The 14525-nt window shown below is 45.2% G+C and overlaps 1 protein-coding gene across 1 annotated transcript; it reads right to left on the bottom strand.

The window, feature by feature from the left end:
* On the bottom strand, positions 1-12347 carry CHRNA1 (cholinergic receptor nicotinic alpha 1 subunit). The gene is made up of 9 exons (XM_032115247.1): positions 10995-12347; positions 9004-9149; positions 8815-8859; positions 8263-8372; positions 7837-8032; positions 6993-7230; positions 5667-5890; positions 4130-4369; positions 1-2189 (listed from the first exon to the last, which is right to left on the bottom strand). Exons 1-9 carry the CDS (start codon positions 11035-11037, stop codon positions 2058-2060), a joined length of 1374 nt encoding a protein of 457 aa, XP_031971138.1. The 5' UTR covers positions 11038-12347; the 3' UTR covers positions 1-2057.
* Positions 12348-14525: the final 2178 nt, after the last annotated feature.

Genomic DNA, 14525 nt, shown 5'->3' with positions numbered 1-14525 from the left:
TGCAACTTAAGAAGGGAAGTCGTTAGCATTTATTTTTACCTGCTATCACATCATTTGAGACACAAGTAGTTCATCAAGAGTCAGAGTGACAGAAAGGCAGAAGATTTATAGGCTGTGCCTATAAGACGGGTCAAAACATCACAAATGAAAATTTTTGAACAAATAATTTCAAACCTTTTTCTGAGGAAGTGGAAGGAAAGCACTGGCACCTAGATGTCTACAAGGAGATCTGGAGAAGCAAGCAGGCAGGCACACATGCACACACTCACTCTGGCACACAAATAGGGGGAATCTGGAGGCCAAAACCCGGGTCTGCCTTGAGGAAGCTGAACAAAGATGCTGTGAATGTTCCTTGATGTTTATATTTAATGCTAAGATTCAACCACATGCTGCTCTAAGAGGATTGTTCTGTCAATTTTAGTGCCAATCACAGGCTCTCAAATTAAGTTCTAGGCACCATTATGCTGCAGCTTAGCTAATCGTGAGCAGGGAGCTGCTGACTTCCCCCAAGGGCTGGGAGCCGGGAATTCCCACCTCAGATAAAGCCAGCTGCAGCGAACACTCCCTCTGTCAGCAGAGGTGTCGCCCAGCAATACAGCTTTGTCCTTCGCTTACAGGGTTAATGATCATCCAGAGAGGCAAAGGATTATCATCCTTTAAACCGTAAGAGCAGAGCAGAATGCTACAAGTGATCGATTACCCCAGACAAACTGTTTGCTTAGGACTGCAGCTCACCACAACACTGTCCAACAAACACTACGCAATGATGGGAGCGTTACACAAGTGCCTCATTTTTCCCTATAGTGCTTCAAATGCCTGTCCTCTGCAGGCATGACACGCTTCTGTAGAGCATTCACATAACACGAAGTATTTTACTAAACTCACAACAAATTGTTTACAGCTGTTAGCAAAGTACTGCTCTTGGCTTGGACAGCCAGCTGGAAAAGATGAGTAACTTGTCGCAGTTGCCCCACCTACCCTTACTTATTTTTGAGAAGAAGAGGCAGCACTGCTGGTATTGCCACACCGCGCTATTGAAACGCAGAGAGGCTTCTTGCGTACGTCGAATATGGAGTAAACAAACTCCAGCCGTGTTCGGCCAGAGGCAGCACTACTTTGCTTTGGCCACCAGAGAGAGCTGCTGCTCAACTTTTGACTCAAGCTCGGGCAGTTCCCGGCGTTGCTCAGAGGAGGAGAGGTCCTGTCGCCGTGTCACGCAGAAGTACAGCTGGGATCCACACCTTCCCTGGGAATGAGCTGTGTGACGCTGTGCCTGACTTTAATGCTCACGGTCTATTTCAGCAGGGCAGGGGACAGTTTTCAGGAAACAGAGAGAACTGTGTTCAAATAAACACCCCCAAGTTTGAAGGTGCCCCCAACCTTAGTCATCACTCCAAATGCAGAGTGGAAACCAACCTTCCAAGATCAGAGTAGGTTGAATATGGAGATTATCCAAGGAATAGGTTGGATCCTTCCCACAGTAAGGAACAAGTAAGTCTCTCCTCTTTGCTGCAGCAAGACCTTCTACGGGTAGAGTCGTGCATGACAGCTCAGATTTGTGCATGAAAATCAAGTGTTTAAGCATGGAGTTTGAGACATTTCTGACGGGTACATCTAGCGTTATGAGAGGGGTGACTCAGCTAATACAAAAGCCACGGAGCAGATATTAAAACCAGCTTGAATGCTAAAGTTGGATACAGATTAACAGCTCAGCTAAAGCTTGTTACACTGCTGTTGACTTCACTGGACTAGTATCTGTTGCTTACAAAGTCAGACAGTCTTATTAATACATTAACATCTTTAATAAAGGGTAAAATGGATCAAAACCTGGCGGACAGCCATTCAAGTTTACCTGTAATGCAAGTGTTTCTTTTTGGCAATTAAATGCTACTGAGCAGCAGCTCAGAAGTGCTAAGTATGGAGCCTTACATTTTATTATCCATGCTTTTTCCCAGGGGTTACTGATTCCTGTCAGTGAACCTTTCAGAGGCTGGCCAGATTTTCATGGTTATGATGCTTTCAGATGTTCAGGGTAGCAAATACTTTCCAGCTGACATTCATCCTTGCTGATTTAATTCAATAAGGCGACCAGCAAATACAGCTAATGTTCCTATAAAACAAACTAGCATAAATATGCCAAGGAGAAGATGATCAAGCACCATTGCAACAAACTTCCACTCTTCTGCAGCCTGAGAAAGAAACAAAGGAGATGGTAAAATCTCTGCAGAGCCCTGTTTGTTACAGCATTCTTGTAATTTACTGTCTTGAACAAGGGGAAGGCTCTTCCATAAGTGCCATTATTGTAATGCAAAAAATGCTCATTCTCTTCTCAAAAGCAGGTCAGTGGTTAAGAAAGCCTAAGATACCTAGAAATAAACGTTTCAATGCGAAATTGACCAGAAACCCTAGCAATATGCTGAACAATTTCATTTAAAAAAATGCTGAAAAGCTTAATTGTTAGGCCAATTGTTGCTTCTGAAAGAGAGTTTAAAACCTTGAAAGCAAAACGCTTAGTTTGACCCAGCTGACTTTTGTTTTTCCATTGCTTTTTTGTTCTCATGGGATATCTAGACAATTGCTATTAATCTAACCCTAATCCCTGCTTTCCATACATTCGAATGTCTTGTAAAACCTTCTTGGTAGCTCCATTAGTATTTTTTTCCAGTTGTGGGACACCGTGAACCACTTGCCCTGTGCCTTTTCACTGGATGCTTTTGGTGGGAACCCAGCACAGTAAGAACATGCAGAGTGCAAGGCACCAAGTACAGCAGGGCTCAGGATTTCCACCCTGTAAAACTCTGCCTTAAGGAGTGACATGCTGGCCCAAGGCACCTTGCTTTTGCCTTGGTTCTCCCACAAGCAGAAGAGGCTGTTGCAATTTATCTAGAGGATACTGATAATGAATACTGTTTTGAGGTGGTTCAGAAGTGAATGCAATGGAGTGACAGCCTTCACAAGCCACAACCTTCAGTTTATTTGGGGAACCTGACTTTTGAAACCCCCTGGAAGTGATATATCAACAGTGCCCAGATGACACAAGCAGCTGGGCTCCACTTCCGAAGGGGGCATTTGCTGGTAACCTGAAGACCCTCCTTGTGAGCCAAGGAGGAAGTGAAGCCCAGAGATGCTGAAGCCACGCCAGCCCTGCTGAAGACAACAGTTTGTCTGCAGAGAGGCAAAGGAGTCACGGGAACATGAGACTACAGCCAGAGCCATTTCACATGCTCCAGGAATTTGGTCTCAGGAACAAACACTGTGGTGTAAATCCTGTCCGTGGGAAGGAAGCACCTCCTTTTCAAGAGCATGGGCCAAATAATTTTCTCAGAGAACCTGCCTGTCTTCAGACTAGCCTGCAGCTCAACAGGAGAGGTCTATGACCACTTAGGCGAAAGGAAGGTGAAATACCAGGACTGAATTACCCCTGGAAAAGCTGTGTGATCTGTGAAAGCTGAAATAAAAGAGGGGTTAATTGTACTGAATGTGCTAGAAGGAGGCAGAGCTAGGTTTTCCTAGGGAACACTGCCATGTGTGACTCTATATGCTTTTATCCTTCCTTTGGCTTGCAATGTGGAAAAAGTCAGTAATCAGAGTACCTCATGACATACTTCATTTGGAGGGACTACTTGTAGTATTCAGGAATAAAACAAAACCTTATCAAAATTGGAAATATCATTTGTAAATTACATTTAACACTTCTCAGATAACACTACTAGTCTTTTGGAGTTTGGCTTGCTTCCTGGGTTTTCAAAAGCAGTAGGATCTTTCTTACCACAGGGGCAAGATGCCTGAGTTGGAGACAGGAGAAATGTGTTTTGGAACTTGCTTAGAGTTCTTGAAACTGCTTTCCTACTCACAGACACTCCATCTCTATGGCTTCACATATCACATTAAGAAAACCTTAGCACTGACACTTTTTCCTTTTCTGTCATTTTGGGAAGCCAATATTCAGTTAACATGTGTGACAAGTATTTGTTGCTCCTTGTTGACTCCATCAAGGGGAGAAGATTGTCCACTGCTAGAGCCAAACCAGGGCTTGGAGTGTTTTTGTAAGGCAGGGATATTTTGCCAAAAAAGTAAGATGTAGCAACTTGAAAGCTAGAAATGAATCATGCACAAAAAAATGCCTTACATTACTGGCTTCTTGGTCCGATTTCATCGTTTCTGCAATGTATTTGATTCCCTCTATAGCATTTTTCACATCTGGATTTTTGGTAAGCGGCGAGTAGAAGTTGACAGGCACAGAACCTGACTTCCCAGAAATGTCAGAAATATCAATATCTTCTGCAAAAATATTTTTGTCTTGTTTGTCTCTTGATGGTCGTTTCATTGTAGAGAAAAACATGACGTTTGGGATTGTGTCAATAAAGATCTGAAAACAAAGGGAGAAGACGACAGTTTCTGGGGCTGTGTTACAGCTGCAGCTGTGTGCTGAACAAAGACAAGCCTCTCCGCTCCCAGATCGCTTCCCGTGCTGGAGCTGCTGCAGATTCCCTCTCCGAGTATGTCACAACCCACGCCTTACTTACACTGGGGCCTTTGTCAGCCTTGTGTCCCGGGGCAGAGGGAGTCTCCCGCAGGCCTGCCACACGTTTTCTGAAAGCCATTTCCTCTGCCACACACCTAACATCCACACATGAAGCAGGAGGTGATGCTACAGAGCAGATCCTCAGCTAGCATGAGCTGACAGAGCTCAAGCTATCTCATCTAACTTGAAACATATTGCCTACAAATCTGACTTGGAGAATGGATGACAAAGAACCTCTTTTGGCTACTTAGGTTTGATTCTGCTATTATGAATGTTTGCTATACAGGCATATAAGGTTTACAATAAATTCCTTTGGAGTCACAGAGACTTGCTGCCAGAGCAATGTTAAGCACATGCAGTGTTTCCTGTTGAAATTTCTCTTCTGCAGGGATTGTTTGTGCTGCAGAGGGAATCCTATATAAGTTGTAACCTTAAAAGTAAAATTAGAAATACACAGAACAATCCCCTTTCATGTCATGGTTTAGTATGAACTCAGGCAGGCTTCAAAACAGCAAAGATTACTGAATAAATCAGATGATCTTTGATACTGTCTCCCAGGCAAAGAACTTGTAGTGACAACCAATTTTTTCTACATCTTATGATTACCATTAAGACTCCTGTGCAAGGATCTGCTTTACTCCCAAGGGCTGCAGACCAACTCTATACAGGAAAAGTACAGAGAGGATTTTTTAGCTTTTGCTAAACCATATTTTGCAAAATGGGATGCTGAACTCAGGTATTCCCTGTGGCCTTTGTGCTCTGCACTCACACAGGCTGATGGACTTGGCCGCTGGCAGGCAGCAGTGCCTTGCAGTCAGATGGAGAATTAGACTAGGAAATGTAATTTGAGTCTAGATGGACATTTTATTTTCCCTGTGCCTTCAGACAAAACCCACATTTTGCCTCATCTGTTCCCTGCAAGACTCTACCCCAGTGGACAATTTTGTTACTTAAAGGAGCACTTCAGCAATCTTGCTGACTTTACGCACAGCTAAGTAGTAAACACTGGCTCTTGTGCCTTGAGACCTTTAGCATGATGCATTTACTTCCCCAATTCTTTTTGACTTTTATTAGAAAACCTGCCAATAAAATATGGAGCGTTCAGTGGAAGCCAGCAAACGTGCCAAGCCATAGAGCTCACCTTCCTGACCCAGTGGGGCATGGTGTGAGTGCTGGGGGAGCGGTGGTGGGTGTTGATGACGATGACCGTGATGATGATCGACGCGATGACAAACACCATGGTGAACAGCATGTACTTGCCGATCAGAGGCACTGCGCTGGAGGTGGAGGGAATCAGCTCCACGATGACCAGCAGGAACACAGTCAAAGACAGCAGAACAGAAATGCTGAGAGTCATTTTCTCACCTGTCATAAAAAAACCCCAAAATCATTGCTGCTCCTATCATTCAGTACAGAGAGCATTTATTTGAGAAGCAGGATGTGGGTGATAGCTGTTCACTCAAACACGTGTGCATTTGCAGCGCTATTGTCTCTGCCAGCATCCAAAGCAGTAACTAGGCAGGGCAAACCTGAGAGCCTAACACCATCAGCTCCAGCACTCAGGTGGGAATTACCAGGAATGACTGGGCTGAGGTGCGGGTGGTGGATATTTTTACTTGCCAGGAGCATTTCATGGGCTGTGTACTTTGGACAATGAAGCATATACACCTGATTAGTGCTTGCTCCACCACCTCCTGAGGGTTTGCTTGCCTTATTCTCTGTCTGTGGGCTGAGGGAGCGGACTAAAATCACATCTGACATCAGGTCAGTTGCTATGCAAGACCTCCTCACATATGAAGGGTGTCAGAAATTAACCATAAAACATTATTCACACATTTTTTTAATCCAGTTCAACTTTGTAGGAAGTTTTCCACTCAAAAAATGCATCAAGTATTTCATAAGAAGGGGCTTGCACTGAAATTAAGCAGTATGAAAAGCTGACAAAAATGCAAAAAGAATGAAGAGGAGAGAATGGTTGCAGGGAGCATGAGTGGCTCAGCAGTGACAAAGGAGGCCAGAACAGGTCAGGATTGCTCTGTGTCACACGAGGTGATGTGTGCAAGCAGGTAATGAGCTCTCTGCTCTGACATAAGGCAGAAGGGCCTTTGTCACTCCTGTGTGCTCATTTACTGCAGGATATACTAACACAATGACTACCTGTGGCAAAACATAAAAACTAACCAGCTGCATCTTTAGTTTGCAGAAGTTAGCTGGATAGATAGCAATTTCCATGGGAAAGCACCCCAATTTATTTATATCGACAGTTTCAGTTTTCAGCACTTATCCTTTCTACTTATCCTTTCTTTGCAGAATATTTAAAGCCATTACTTTCAGTGGAAATGTCCAGTTGTAATATGCTCTGGCTTTCAAGTTGGCTGATGATTTCAAACACTGGGAATTTCTCAGGAACATTTTAGAAGAGCAATTTCTATATTTCTATGGCAGTAGAATGAATAAATTTGCATACCTGAATCTGTGGGTAGGTAAAAAACTAACCCTGTCAAAAAGGAGAAGAGCAGGCAGGGGATGATGACGTTCACGATGAAGTAGAGAGGCAGGCGTTGCATGAGGAAGTGGTAGGTGATGTCCAGGTAAGGGGTGTCAGGGCAGCAAGCGTAGTAAACCCAGTGCTTCCAGCCACGGTAATCCTTCATCACCCACTCCCCACTCTCCATGAAGTTACTCAGATCTGGACGATCACTCTCCTGGCAGCAAAATACCCAAACAAATTCTTAATACTGTGTATTCTGAACCAAATCAAAACTTGGCAGGTTTGGCTCAGGAAGAGGATTCCAAATAACTCATGCACTTTGGGGTTTTTTTGTGAGTAAACAGCTCTTGTCCATGTTATTTTGCCTAAGAATATCAGCCTCTACACAGCATTCAAGTAAATATTATAGTCAGGGATAGTAGACTGAAAAAATATTACGGCTAGGAGGCATACCTGAGGGGACAGGGAAAGAGTCCTTAGCAATGGAATGTCATGAGCAGAGAAGATATACCCCCTCAAAAAAAACCCAAACCCAAGAAAACAAGCAGAAGCAGAACAGGTAAGACCATAAAAAGTGGTGCAAAGCTGTCAGAGGACAGACAGGAGACTGTAGGGCACAGGGATAATATGTATGCAGAATTTAGGAGCCAAACCAGGAAATCTTGTGCTAGATCTACAAATAAGGATTTTCTATTTTACAGGTAAGGTCTGCTTGTTTTTCCAGTCAAAAACTAGGTCATATTCCATTCTAAATCTGAGATTTCCCTAAAAATACATACAGGTCTTTGCTGCTTTTCCCCATTACAAACTCCCTGCTTACCGGGTTAATGACAACCACTGTACCATCATATGTCCAGGTTCCCAACTTCATACTGCAGTTCTGCTGGTCAAATGGGAAGTGTGTGACTATAATTTCACAGTAACTCTTAAAAATAGCTGGTGGTGTCCAGGTGATCAGACCTGTGTGCTCCAGAAGGACTTTGGTGTATTTTACAATGGCAAAATCACCGTCTGCACTGCAAAAGGAACATTAAAAGCAATATGGGCAGCATAATTAACACAGTCACAAAAGGATTTCTCTGGCTACAGGTCAAATGACTCCCCAGTGCCTGCTCCTGGAGAGGCTTACTCTGAGGAACTGTACCCACTGGAGCAGATGTCATGGGAAAACTGTCCCACCAGAGTGCTGCCATGAGGCAGAGCTCCTCCTCCCTCCCTCTCTCCCGTGGCAGCTGACACCCCTTACTTGTTGTAAAGAACAAGGTCTGGCCGCCAGATATCATCTGAGGGGATGCGGATTTTTTTTACGCCACCGTAGTCATCTGGATTCCATCTGAGGTTGACGTCTGTCCATTGCTAAAGAGGGAAGATTTCAGCCCCTGAGAGCCTCTCCCAGCGCTTCTGGGGGTAGTTTGAGTACTTCCCAGAAACAGCTCCTCCCTTGCTTTGGGACATGCATGTAAGCATAAACATATGGGAGTGGGACCCCCAGATCATTTTTTACATTACCTTAAATTTTGGTTTAAGAAGCTTAAGAAAAAAAAAAAAACAACAAAAAACCCCAAAAGAAAATAGTACAAGGACAAATATATCAGAAGCCTACTGTTTGAAATACAACCCCAAATGCTTTTCTTAAGACTCTTAGTGTCTAGAGCATTTTATTCTTGAGATCTCAGTAAGAAGAAATGCTCTGCTACCTGACCCACCTGCCCAAAAGTATGACAGTGTAGCTAATTCCTGACTGCGCCCAGTGCATTTGTTTGAATTAGATGAAATGGGTAAGAATTTTTAGAGTTACCTGTTTCAGGCGTACATTGGTTGTCACAATCTGATTTACTTCATCCTTAAAAAAAAAGGAAAGAAAAAAAAGAAGGCAGTATCAGCAAGCATCAAGATTAAAAGATAAAAACTGTTTCCTTAGAAAACACCACCACTTGGCACTATCACACGAGCCAGCGGATCCCCATTACCCGCGTTCCTACCGTACCACGCTAATGAGCTGGATGAGCTGCAGCCCCACGGTGACAATGACGGCGTCCCGATGGTCCTCCACGGGGCGCACCACCTTGTTGTAGTCCTTGAACAAGTCCTCCACCAGGCGAGTCTCATCTTCATAGCACAGGGCCAGCCCAGCTGCAGGACATCAGGGGTGGCACCAGTCAGATGAGGCAGGGAACAGGCTACAGCACCGCCAAGCTGAGGCTGGCATGGAGGAAGTGCTGCCCACAGCAAGCTGCTGGTGGGGGATAACAGCAAGTCCTCCCTGTGACTCTCGCTTCAGACTCGCACCATGGGCGAGTACCGCCGGCGGGGTAACTGCCTGTCTGACCTGGGCACCAGCTTAGGAGTAAGGCAACAATGGCCTCCATCCAGGAGATGAACAAATCCAAATAGCCAGGATCGTGGACATCAGAGTGAGCATCAGGAGTCTCCCAGCCTGAAACTGTGCTAACAGGCAGTACTTATGGGCAGTTAAACACAGAGGATATCCAGTATCAGGGATTTCTAATATTGCCTTTTCCACCTTCAATTCCACAGACCTTCCTGTGACAGTAACATTAAAGGAGCAGGCTAAGCACACCAGTCACTGAGAAGAAATCATCACCTAGACTCCTTGCAGCCACAATCTAAGTGGAACAAGAGCTCCTCTCTGCAACGGGACTTGCTCAGGTTGTGCAGGTGGTGAGAGAAGGAAACCACTCACTGTGCGGGGTAGCTCCATGGATAGCTCTGCCCACAGGCTGCCCAGCATGACTTGGCAGTGCTGTGCCAAAGAGCCTTGTAAGAAGAGCTTCACAAGTGAAAATGGCAGGGAGCAGCCCTGTTCCAGTGGGGCCTTCCCAGTGACTGTGCATGGCACTGCACTCCCAAGAAGCAAGGGCACTGGAAAACAGGTGGGCCCTGTTTCCAGAGAGCCTGTGGCAGAACAAGCAGGCACATGATGTCCTCAGACTGTAGGTGCTTCACCGTTCCAGGGCAGGAAAGCAAATGGAAGGGGTGCTTGGGGGTGTTTTTTTATGTCTCCCCTCTTAAAGGTAGTGAGAAGGAACAGAACAGTCGAACCTCATTGCAAGCATTTTTGGCAGATTGCACCCTTGTCTCCCCCTCTCTGTTGAATCCTGGGTCACAGAAGTCAACAAGAATTTTGCTGCTGACTCCAACTTAAGCTAGGATTTCCCCTGGTATCCTAACTGACTTTTCATCAACTCCTTTTATATAGCTGAGCTGAGATTGCCAAAGATTCTGCCTTGGCCTTGTCCCGCCATGAGATTATATTAAAATACTTGGATGCCAATGAGAAAAGCTGTCTGTTGCAAACAGGCACTGTTTGCTTCCCCTGCCAAGAGGCTGAGCAAGGGTGGGCAGGAGACATCTTTCAATTTTTAAGTTATGATCACAGCATCACGTCTAATTGAAGCTCTATGCTTTATTAATCCAATTAAAATCCTTTCACATTGCTCCCTTCTGGTGTGGCTTGGTAGGTATTTAGTGTACTGCTTGAATTTTCTGAAAAGCTTTTAAGATCACAAAATATTTGTTCTTTTAAGGGACAGTTTAAAAACAATTATCTCAGTACAACTCACACAGCTGCAAATAAATTCTACCTCCTTGTCAGTCACCCCACAACTTAATGACATTTCTTGTAATGATTTTTCACATTCCAAGCCATGCTTACTTTCCTTTCACATATTTTGAAATACATGTAGCACTAGGGTAAACGGGAGCATGAAAAAAGATTAGTGATAGAAAAAACACAAACTTCTCGGTTCAAATTATCTGTTGCCTGAAATTACAAATATCTGAGCTGCTGCTAATGCACTCCAAAGGTTTCCTTTAAATGATTTGGTGTGTTCATAAAACCTCACCAGTAGGACAGGCTGCTCCCAGAACACACACTGATGTATATACAAAGCCCCAGTCCCACACACTCAGGAAGGAGACAACCCCCATTCAAGGCCATGGCTGGAACACCTTTACCTGTGGAGATGAGGAGGAGGAGTACACAAGGGACCTTCATCATCCCAGCTCCCTCTTGCTGCAGTCATACAGATGGAGGCACGCACAAAGCACCTCCGAGGTCCCTTCAGAGGGGGCTGTGCTGCCTCCGCCAGGGTGCTGCCAAAATATACCCACCAGGGTATTGATTTACAGCACCTGTTCTGGGAATGACAGCTGAGCACCATTGCACCACCGGGCTGGAAATGGGAGCACAGTGTGTTTCACCCATCAAATATCTTCTGCCGTTTACAGAAGGTAATTTTTTTTCTGAGTGTCAATGTGATCTGTGGCTTACTAAACAAATAAACACACAAATAAAATTAAGAAAGAATTACCTGTAAGTAACTGAACATCTTGGTGAGAACTCAGAACCTCTTTGTGAACAGAGAAACTTGCCAGGTTTAGGGTTTTGTTTCTCTGAGACAAAACAGATCACAGTCATTTATTTCTGAAACACCCTCACCAGCGTACAGACCTCATGCTGGGAGGGGGCTGCTCCCTTGGCTTCACAGAGGGATGGGAAATCTTTGAATAAGTGAACAAATATTCTCGAGACCAATCCATCTCCTTGAATCTACCAGTCCCCACCTTGAAAGCTATTAACTAAGTAAGAGGAGAACCCACCCCCCTGGCTGCCACCACCTCTGTCCTTACTGAACTGAGAAAGTCAAGTGGTAGAAACATGACTGGTTTGTTTCTATAGCAGGGCAGATCCAGTGGATTTCTGTAGGGTATGCAAGTGCTTGCTCTTTATTACCATAAATCACCTGGAAAGAAGTGAAAAGTGATGTGTTTAGTAATAACAGTCATTTAGGCTATCAAAGAAAACAAGAAACTGTAGATAATTTTTTATATATCTATGTGTATATATATATATATACACAATTATCTACTATGGAACTCAACGATATCACTCAGGAACAAAACCTTGAGATAGTCCTGTGAAGTGCTCATCAGTTTCTAGGAAAGGAAATAAAGCAAAAAGGAAAGATGTCACTATAAATCCATGAATGTTCTTTGCAGTTCAGGTCATCTGGTTTCAAAAGACTCGGAAAAGGCCCAGGAGAAAGTGACAACAACATCCACAGTACAAACTGGCTTCTCTACCTGGAACACATAGAGAGTATGAACCATCAGTCTGAAAGAAAAGCAGGTGAGAGAGAGCTTTGGTAGGGTCTGTAAAATCCTAAATGGTCTACAGAAAGCATATTTGGATTCACTTTCTGTCCCCATGCAAAAAAATAGAGGGCATTGAGGGTAGAGCTGTCAGGCTTAACCAAGACACCTCTTCACAGAGCGTGTCTGCAGTGGAGTTCGGTGCCACAGCAGTGTCTGCTTGCAGAGGTTTATCTGTATTCAGAAAAAACACCTTGCTAAATAATTTCATACTATTGAATGTACACATGCACCCTCCCCCTAAGAAGTCTGTCACAGAAGTCCCAGAGTCACAAGTCTCAGGACTGGGGTCATGTCCCAGGGATTGTCTAATAGTAGTGGTGTTCTTGCATTTTTCTAAGGCAACTGCCATGTGGAGATAGGAGATGGCACCGAGTGACCTGCCACTACCATTCTTACACAGTGTTCCAAATTCCCTTTTCCAGAAAACATTCCCGACAAAAACCTTTCTTAGCTTTGCCTCTGGGTGACACCAGATGTATTTTCTATTTCTGCTGGATAGCCTTTGTGCTGTCTGCCAGCTGGCTTGGTGTTTCATGCTGGATGCCTTTATTATTATTTTAATTATTTTTTTATATCACTCTCCCTCACCCACCCCCCTCCAGTAAGCGTTTCACTCTGCATTTACATTTATCCTGCAGTACAAACTCTCCATCTACATAACTCTGGCCTTGTTCCTGGCCTATTCGTGGCCGGCAGCTCCCATTGTTGCGGGGATCTTGTTTCAAACCCGCGTCTGACTGCTTCCACCCTTTATCCCAGGCCAGGCAGCTGCCCTGACCAGCGGAGATACAATTGCATGGAGGCATCGTGGGAATGCTGACCACAGCCCTCCGGATCCTCTCAGGGTCTCAAAGCATTCCTGCCCACCCCAGGCAGGGCTGCCAGGTTTGCTCCAAGGCGGACGGAGGAGCAAATGACTCTCTTGGGTAAGAGTCATTTCCACACTCTGGCAAATGACAGCTCTTGGGTAAGAAAAGTGTCTGTCCCTCCTGACAAGGTCTGGCTCCTGGAGCTGGCAGGGTGCAGAGTTTGAAGGGGCCCCAAAAAGTCTGTGGCCCCAGCAAGGGGTTATTTCTCTTGCAGCTGAGCCGACCCCCCAGCCTGGGAGCCAGCCTCCCCTCACTGGCTGGAAGTCAGAGCTCAAGCTGGAAGAGGAAGGAGTGGGTATTTGGAGAAGGCCTTTGGGGAGCAATGGCCTGGCTGCGAGAAATGTTCCCTGGCAGAGGCACAAAGCCTTTTCCCTTGCAAAAAACCCAAGGCAACCTGAGCTACTGCAGTTAAATATGGACAGAGAAGTGAACGCTGCTTGTTGTTAAACTGGGGAATGTGACCCATCGTGACCAAGGTGATAAGGCAAGGGAAGGGGCTGAGGTACACTGAGTGCCTGAATTTGATCCTTTTCTAGGATGGGTATTTTTCTTTTTTCCTTCAGAGTATTCAGAGAATTTTTTGTCAAATATTTCATTCCCACACAAAAACCCCTTTTTACATCTATCTTGACTCCAACCTTCCTGGCTTGTTTTTATGAGCCCCTTCCCCAGCCCTCAGACAAACCCACTACACAGCGTGCTAATGGCAGACCAGCCTCATTGAGATTGATTGGAAAGCAGCAGAACTCACTGCTTGCTGAATTTAGGGCATTGCTCCTTCCATCCATGTACGAGGAGCAAGCCCTGCTAGGGCTCCTGCCCGGAGGAAGTGGGCTGTGAACAAGTACTGCTGCAGGTGAGTCTCTTTGGCAGGGTGATACTGTACAGACACGGTGCCAGTGAGCAGAATGCCTAATGCTTTTGACAGGGTGAGGAATACAAGAGTTTAACTGAAATTTTGGTCACAGAATTGCGTGCAGAGAGGCAATGCCCGATGGAAGAGAGCAGGTGCCAGAGGTTCCAACAGATACATGGACGACAGGACCTGGGGGAGGGTGGAGGTAGTGAGAAGCAGAAGCAAAACTAATAAAAAGAACAGAGAAAGGTTACCTAGTACATCAGGGAAATGAAAGGAACAAAAGTTGAAAAGTCATAGCACTGTCCAGCAGTTTTAGTTTTCAAATGCAGTATATACCTTTTTAAACGCATTTTTGTATCAGAAAAACGGCATTGTTGGCGACAGTAGATTATGGCAGCACTGAATAAGGCAGATGGCTAGACAAGTATTTGTGCGTTCGCCATGTGCTGGTTCCCAGATTGCCCTGGTTACAGTCATGGCACACATTCCCCGCTGGAAGCCCGCTCGGCTCCATGGCCACCAGATGGCAACAGCTGGACGAGGGGATGAGCCGGAGCACGGCGGCGCTCGAGAGGGCGACCGCAAACTGTCCCTGTGGCGAGA

Source organism: Corvus moneduloides, chromosome 7 (assembly GCF_009650955.1).
Source record: "Corvus moneduloides isolate bCorMon1 chromosome 7, bCorMon1.pri, whole genome shotgun sequence".
NCBI classification, from domain to species: domain Eukaryota; kingdom Metazoa; phylum Chordata; class Aves; order Passeriformes; family Corvidae; genus Corvus; species Corvus moneduloides.
This window is presented reverse-complemented; position numbering and strand designations above follow the sequence as displayed.

Excerpts from the sequence above, each read along its gene's own strand:
- CHRNA1 (XM_032115247.1), bottom strand. The coding sequence starts at position 11,037 with ATGATGAAGGTCCCTTGTGTACTCCTCCTCCTCATCTCCACAG. Across the intron at positions 8,373-8,814 it reads CCAATGTACGCCTGAAACAG|CAATGGACAGACGTCAACCT; the intron begins GTAACTCTAAAA and ends TTCCCTCTTTAG. Across the intron at positions 7,231-7,836 it reads CAGTGGTTGTCATTAACCCG|GAGAGTGATCGTCCAGATCT; the intron begins GTAAGCAGGGAG and ends TTTTGCTGCCAG.